Genomic DNA, 7,958 nt, shown 5'->3' with positions numbered 1-7,958 from the left:
TAGTAGCATTCAGGCTCAATAACTCAAGCAAATATGTGTGTGTGTGTGTGTGTATTAACAATGATGTGTGTAATTTGGAATAAAATTATTTGATAAACATAATTTTGTTGGTATGGCTCACGAGAAATAAAGTTATAGAAATGATAATTATAGACGTACATCCTATCATTTAAATAACTTATTCCATTACTAAAATTGCCATCTGTTTTATCTATCCGTGTTCGAAAATTTTAAGAAATTAGATTAATAATTAAGTGGTTATTAATTGAAAATGAATTTGTCTCTGTCAAGAAAATTCAATAGTAATATTCTCTCTTGTAAACAAAGTTACAAACATAAGATTTCGCTTTATATGGGTGCAAATTGGAGCGCCACAGCCGGACTTAAAAATAAAACAGCAGCGCCCATCTCCACCAAATATTGAACAAAATAAACAAAATTTGCAATGCCCAACAAAACAGCTCACTTTTCCCTCCGTCTCTTCTCTCTCTTACAAAATATTTACTAACTTTTCTTTGGTTGTTCTGCGAAGGTTTTTTTTTTTAAAAAAAAACTTTTCTTTGGTTGGACATAAAAAGTTACTACTAAAAAAACAATTTCTACTAATTTTGTAATATTTGTTCTCCAACCACAGGAGAGATTATTCCAAGATTCCGATCGTTGGGTCTCTCTCCCTCTCTCTCCTCTTTTATTCCCCCCACCACTCTCTGTCGCGCTCCTGTTGCTTATAATTTTTTTTTACAACAAGTTGTTGCTCCCTTCTCTTGATTCTTCCATTAAAAAAAGCTCCTTTAATTATTCCTGTTTCTTCCTGCCCGGTACGATCATGGCGTCTTACATGAAAATACCTTCTTAATTACTTAATATTACTTTTTCGGTGGTTGGCCTCAATTGGGTTCGTTTCTCCCAAGGATTCCCTCCTCTTTTTTAGGGTTTTCTCCGTACAACCAATACATCATCGCTTACTACTTCCATTCAGCTCCTTCTCAGCTCGATTGATCCTCTTATATGGGTGATGAAAGAAGTTCTTAGATCGGGAAGAAGTTTTGTTGAATCGGCTGTACCAGTACTTGCACATCTGGAAATTTCGGGTGGTGAGTGACGATATGTTCCTCATTATTTTCAATTTATCTTCCTATCGTGATAAGTTTTCAAGTTTTAGTTGCTGGTATATCTCGCACATCGCTTTGATGATTTTAATTTTTCGGTTGCTTGATTGACGGAGTTTTGTAAATTAGATTTATTTTTGCTGGTGAAGAAAAATAGGCAATTAACAGATTAGTGGAATATAATCTCATATATGCTACTAAGCTTTTGCCTTTTTAGAAGGTCATTAATTTATTAATTTAAGTTTACACTATTCCTTTTATTCGATAGTCATTTATGTTCTGTTTGTTGGGTGGGTATAAAGTGAAAGAAAAAGAGAAGTCTAACCTTAATTCTTATTCTCTATGCTATGACAGTTGATGGCGATGAGATGAATCAATTGTATTCTGATTCCAGGGATCGGTGAGCGATTGATTTCATTAAGATGGAGATGGATACCGACAAGGCTTTTGTTAAAGAGGAAGAGCAATCAGACCAAATGTGTACCGACATGGAGATGGATACAAATACGAACACCCAAGTTCCACTAATACAACACAAAGACTCTCAAATCTCAAAAATCTCAAAGAAACCCAGATCACAATCTTCAGATTTCACCGAAGAACCTGAGTTTGAGAGAAAGGAAAGAGAACCAAAAACCCAAGAAGGAAGATTGAGCAGACAAGACCGAATTGAGCTTGGTCGATCCTTTCAAAAAGCGGTGAGCTTGCGCGATTGGGAGAAATCCGAAGAATTAATTTGGTTGGCCGATGCACATACCCTTAATGATGTGTTATGCATCGCAGTTGATTCAATATGGTTCTTAATGTCCCGTGAAGAATTACAAGAAATTACTGGTCTGATTAGGAAAATTGTATCTAATGGTGCGAATGATTTCACAAGAGCGACATTACGAACCTCATTTCTTGCATCGTGTGTCTCAGCTTGCCAGGGGAAAAGTATGAGCCTGACTGATGCTGTTACTATCATGGGCCAAAGGTAATTAATTCTCTGCATTTTTTTTGTACCAACACCATGCTGGTATTGAATCAGTTCATGGTGTATGTAACTATGTTTGCTCTTGTGATAGCCTTTTTTTTGTTTCTGTAATTTGGGATTTCTTAGATCTAATTGATTCTTAATTAATATGTTTGTTGCCGAGTCATTTTTATTTTTTGATTCTATACTATGCCTGTGCTTGACTTCGCGTCACCATTACTTAACTAGAAAAAAATTTCAAAGAATTTCGTTCAAAATTTGAAAACGTGTCATTTTTTCAGGCTAAATGAGCGCCTGCAAGAATGCCACGGAGATGAGGTTCTAAAAGCTGAAGCCAGCACAAAGGTGCAAAAGTTCACAGAGTGGGCCCTCAGATGCATTGGGTCCCATGCTCGCCCAAGAGGATTCAAAAACCCCAGAGGACTGCACCATGCGACTGTCATCGAGGTGCAGCTCCAAATGGCGGCTTTCAAGTCCTTTCTTGACCTGGCAGACAACCAAATCACAGGGAAGGACTTCACTGAGGCATTTGATGCGGCATGCTTCCCCCTAACATTGTTTTCTAACTCATTCGAGCCTGGGTGGGGAGCCAGTGTGTCGGCTGAGGCCGTTGAGGGGCTCTTGGAGATGCTAGTTGAAGGGGGTGCTGACAATGTCAACCAGTGCTTCTTGGAGGCCTCTCGATTTGGGAGCACCGAGCTTGTCCGAATCCTTCTTCAGGTTTGTGTGTTTCTTACAGTTTCCTTTCATTCTAAAAGCCAGACATTTCACATAATTTGAGGTTTGGGATTCTGTATTTTAGTTGGGTCCTGCACTGGTTCTGTAAATGTACCATGACCAGTTTAGCCACTTTCATCTTGTCCCTTCGCTTTTCCATTCCTCTTTAGTTTGTTCTTAGCTTTGATGAGGTTCCTTTATATGGCGGAGCTTTTTTTGGTTTAGATGGAGTTTTGTTTGCACTTACAAAATTGAAGGTTTACGGTTAATTGAGGCATGAACCGCGGGCTCAGCACATTGGCGCGAGCCCCATATCTCTACGGAGAGATGCAGGTTCAATTCTCGAGAAAAGCATCTAAAGATGCTGGGAATGTACCAGGGTCCGTCAATTAAAAAAAATGGTTAATTGAGGCAAACACATGAGGCATTGTTTCTGAGTTACTGAAATTGCAGTTCTTCATCTGCCCACCTACTCAACCACCCACAACCATCCAGTTTTTTTTGTTACTTTCACTTAACGTATTAGCTCTTTAGTGGAAACTGTTTAAAAGGCTTCTAAATGTATATAATTTAAAAAAATAATTAGAGCGGAAAATAAATAAATTAGGTCTGATATTATTATATATACCCTCCAATTCTTCTTAACTGTCATATTTCACTCTCCCATACTGGGGAGTGCTAAAATGAGGGCAGCATTTGAAATTTTGAGAGCTGAGAGAAGAAAGTTTTCTCTCAAAATACCAATTTCATCCTTTTGCTCTTTCTCTCTTATCTTTACAATTAATATGTCATAAGTAATATATAAGTCTATTAAGGAAACAAATAACCAAGAAAAATTACTCCAACAGAAAAAGAAAAATTGTATTTTTGGTAACAAGCATCTCTCTCTCTTTTTTTTGAAAGATTGACAGCAACTGCCAAAATTATATTAAAGAACAAAAATTGAAATACAAAATACAAACCATCGTAGATAGTTTTTCAATCGAGCTCGACTCAGTTTGACTTCAAATCAAATCAAGCTCGAGCTAAGGCTGGCTCAATCGAGCTTGATTCATTTGCAACTCTGCCTGGTACAAATAACTACCAGCAAAAGAGAAAATACGTACAGTACCAAAGAAGTGTGTTATAGTTTCATTTTTAGTCGAAACACATTATGAATAAAAATAATTGAAGTAATGAATTAATTGAGTCCAAACATGTTGTTTTTCATGTCAAGATGTAGATAAAACGGAATTCTGCCATGTCAAAATTCAATGCAAGTGACAGCAAGTTTTAGCTGCAGTCGCCAGACAAGTATAGACTTCCACCTCTATTTTGGTGTGAGAAAAATGCCAACCTTTCTTGAACAACCAATCTATGTCTTTTGCGGCTCCTTCAGAAATCTTCAATAGAAAAAGAAAAAAAAAACACATTATTACACAAGGGATGCAAAATTTTCAAATTAAGCTCCCTCATACAGAAAAGAAAAAAAAAAACAATTAAAGCAGGGTTCATACAAGAAAGCCATATGTACGCAAAATTTTCAATAATTTCGAATTAAAAAAAAAAATGGAGAAAGAGAATCATGAAGAAGATTCTTGGGGTTTTAGAATCACGGGAGGGAAGGTTTTTTGGAGTATGATTTTTCTCACGGAAGGAAATGATATATGAGCTTAATTTTCTGACTTCCTTTCCTTTTTTGTACTTCTTTTATTAATTGAGGTCAGAGAGGTCAGAGAGAGAAGTTAAAGGACAATATTGGTATTTAAAGAGAAAATTTTATCTTAGCTCTCAAAATTTCAAATGAAGCCCTCAGTATAGCACTCCCCATAAAATTATATCATGGCATTCCTGGAAGTAGGTGGACTTGTAAAGTTATTGTGAGTTGAACATTGCAATAAAAACCACAAATTTGATGAAGATATATCATTAAGTTAATTATGAATGAAATTCATGGATATGCTAGTCAGTTTCTGACCACTGGAGAGCTTGTGCATCTGGGGAGGAACGGGGACAGGGTGGGGTTGACAACATGGTACTCTGGGGTAGGTGACTTTACTGTTCTCGTAGTACAATGAACTCGGAGCCTTAACCAAGATACTATATTGTAGGAGACGAGCAAATAATGATTCCCTCAAAAGCACCTTAATGTAACAGTCCTACTGCATAGCGGACCTTGATAACCTGCTCGGATGAGAGTGTCCATTAAACCATTGATTGCTAAGCAGCATTTATCCATAATTTCTTTATTCATCACTTGCACTCAAAAAAAAAGTTTTTAAGTTTGAGCTAAGCAGCATTTATCTATAATTTTCAGATAGCCCAGCGCAACAGCTTGGACATTGACGTGGACCTGGCATTAGGCTTTGCATCCCACTATGGCAAAATCCCCACCATGGAGTTTCTAGTCGATGGTGGCGGGGCATCTGCCTTCTTGGGCCCACTAATGCGTGCTGCTGAGCGTGGCTCACTCACCGTGGTGCACTGGTTTGTGTCCCGCGGCTGCCGTGACATGGAACTCTGCCTTGCCCTCACTGCTGCAGCTGCTGCCTCACAACTGTCTGTTGTTTCCTTCCTCCTCCCACATGTACCTCATCATGTTCTTGCTGCTCTTAGCATTGAGATCCTCAAGGCTGCCGCTGAGAGGTGCGCCGTGTCCAACTCTAACCCCCGTTCGTTTGATGGTGTCGCGTTTTTGCTTCGGTCGGATTTTTTGGGTGATCCTTCTGCAACTTATGCTGTGGCAGATAGCATTGCACGTTCGGAGGACGGGTTGGTGGTGCCGGAGTTGAAAGCATTTTTGCAAGAGCACTGGTCTGAGGAGGCTTATGCCAAAGGGCTAAGGTGCGGGCAGGAGCATTTTGTGAACCTTGTGAGGATTGTAGAGAGGGGGGAGATGCCAGTGGGGCTGGGCGATTTGCCAAGGGCGTTGGTGGCTGCAATAGGATACTTGCCTTTGTATAGAGAGTGTGTGGAGGCTGGTGGGCCCTTGTTGCCCCAGAACCTCAGGGGTCAGTTGGTCGAGGCTGTGAGCCGTCTCTCTGACCAGCCTGTTGACACAAGGTGCGAGAGCAAGGAGCTGCTTGCGATTTTGGAGCACCACCTTCCTTCGTTTTTGATTTGAGCATCAAGACATGTCAACATAGCTTATTGCTATAATGAGAACGACTGTGCAAGTAAACATGAAAATATGTTTGTTTGGAAGGGTTAAAGATGATTTGGGAGGTCAAATCTGAGAGGCATTTTCTTGAGAGGGGTGGGGAAGTATAAATTTTTGACGGAGGGTTTGCTTCTGTTGTAACCTATCCATCTTAGCTGTGGATTTAAAATCTTGATCAAGAAGAACGCGAGTTTTCTGAAATACATTGTTCGGCCAGGGATTTAAATAATTTGCTCAGAAAATAGGTGAAATTTGTAAAAATGGATAAAAACATACAAATGGCCCAAAAATTCTTATACAAAAGGGTAACTTTATTTTTTTTCCCCAATTTGTTGTGTCTTTTTGAATTTTATTGGAGATGTATATTGATTTTTTTTTAAATAGAAATAAACAAACTTATTTAAACGAAACAAGCACCGCGCCCAATGTGCTGAATTTTCGAAAATAAGCTCCAATGTAGCATTGCTACGATGGAGAGTTCCACCCAATGTGAAAAATAAAACAAGGACCGAAGCAGTGCATCCAATGTGTTCTACTCTCCACCAAAGCACTAGCTTATTTTTGAAAATCCGGAGTGTTGGGTGCTTGTTTCGTTTAAAAGCGTTTGTTCTTTTCTAAAAGAAAAAAAGGCGTACTAGTTGTGTTTAAAATCCATAATTTCAGTATCACTTTCATAACGATCCAAAATCAAGTCTAAAGTTTTGTTATTTGTTGGTGGACTAGTTGTGTTTGTGTTTTCCACATGTATTTGTTTTTCTTACTCTAAATGGGACCTGAAATGAACAGAGGATGTCTTGGGGGACTCAACTCTTCAGGGAATGCATGTAAAAAAATATAGTTTTGATGTAAAATATGTGCATGTGCAAGATAATTTTGTTTCTGGCTAATTGTTTCCCCAAATCCAATGTAATGGGCCATAATTCTTGGACTTCATAGTATGTATCGTCACAGAACGGACTACGGGGAGTTTGCTTTCGCTTCTTATCTAATTTTTTTTTATATCAAATAAAGAACTTATATTCTAGAACTAGAGTTAAAGAAATTTCAAAACTGACAGATGGCTGACGAAGGGAGGTATAACACCACTTTAATTGGGGTTCTTTTAAAAAAAACTATTAAACTAGCTAATACAGGGATTTTGATGCCTGAATATAGCAGTGTTGTAAAAAACGTCCGTTTAGGCCGATTAATTAGTCGATTAGTCGTTGGCGGTGACCAAACCGTCATGAATTTTCCCGACTAATCGGCCGATTATTCCCGATTAATCGCTTGGCGGTACCCTGTCCGTCCGACGACCGCATACCGTTATTTACAACACTGGAATATAGTGCAGTGTTATACTGGTATAGGTCTCTTTCTGTCTGGTGAAATGCAAAATCCTTCCAATTCGTTGCAAAATTGCTAGTGATGTCCTTCTCATTTCTTTTTCTCACTAATTTCTTGTGAAACACTTTAATTTATATTATTCAAAATTGAATCAACATCACATCAACCAATTCAAGATGAGAGATCAGGTTGCGTGACTAATTGTGCTTTATGTCCTCTAGAAAAAGGAAAAGACTTTCTTGTTTAAAACAAAAGATGCACTATCACAACAATAACAGTAATACACAAAAGAAAGAAAGACCCTGCATTTATCATTTAATTTATTCTGGAATGATATATGACAATGATGTTTTTACATTTCAAGTGATTAGAAATTCAAGGAAATATAACCATCAGTAATGTAATCGATCCATTACCAGCTGTTACAGCTTACAAGGTTAAAAAGCACAAAAGTGGGCCCCTGCTGTCAACGTACTCAACTCATTTATCTTCACCAAAAGATTTTATGCAATTAAATCAACAACGCCAAAAAGTTTATCTCCGTAATAATTTATATAAACATTTCTCACTTTGTTTTGATATTTATTTATAGAAAGCTTACTATACTGGCTCATTTTTATTTAGTTAAGATTTAAGAACGCGGCAACAGCTTTTGCTGGTATTTTTTGTATAAACACAATTAATGTGGATA

At 38.0% G+C, this 7,958-nt stretch overlaps 1 protein-coding gene across 2 annotated transcripts; it reads left to right on the top strand.

The window, feature by feature from the left end:
• Nucleotides 1-454: 454 nt before the first annotated feature.
• On the top strand, nucleotides 455-6,269 carry LOC144545102 (ankyrin repeat protein SKIP35-like). Of its 2 annotated transcripts, none has more exons than XM_078293682.1 (4): nucleotides 455-1,094; nucleotides 1,464-2,085; nucleotides 2,367-2,805; nucleotides 5,099-6,269. In XM_078293682.1, exons 2-4 carry the CDS (start codon nucleotides 1,532-1,534, stop codon nucleotides 5,903-5,905), a joined length of 1,800 nt encoding a protein of 599 aa, XP_078149808.1. In that variant the 5' UTR covers nucleotides 455-1,094; nucleotides 1,464-1,531; the 3' UTR covers nucleotides 5,906-6,269. The 2 variants fall into 2 exon arrangements, with proteins under 2 accessions (XP_078149808.1, XP_078149817.1); XM_078293691.1 differs by having other exon boundaries at nucleotides 644-1,329.
• The last annotated feature ends 1,689 nt before the right edge of the window (nucleotides 6,270-7,958 follow it).

The sequence above is a fragment of the Carex rostrata genome, chromosome 2, assembly GCF_964058835.1.
Source record: "Carex rostrata chromosome 2, lpCarRost1.2, whole genome shotgun sequence".
NCBI lineage: Eukaryota > Viridiplantae > Streptophyta > Magnoliopsida > Poales > Cyperaceae > Carex > Carex rostrata.
This window is presented reverse-complemented; position numbering and strand designations above follow the sequence as displayed.

Bases quoted from the DNA above. Each gene is read 5' to 3' on its own strand.
- LOC144545102 (XM_078293682.1), top strand. From the start codon at position 1,532: ATGGAGATGGATACCGACAAGGCTTTTGTTAAAGAGGAAGAGCAATCA. The intron at 2,086-2,366 runs GTAATTAATTCT...TCATTTTTTCAG, and splicing joins GTTACTATCATGGGCCAAAG to GCTAAATGAGCGCCTGCAAG. The intron at 2,806-5,098 runs GTTTGTGTGTTT...TATAATTTTCAG, and splicing joins TTGTCCGAATCCTTCTTCAG to ATAGCCCAGCGCAACAGCTT.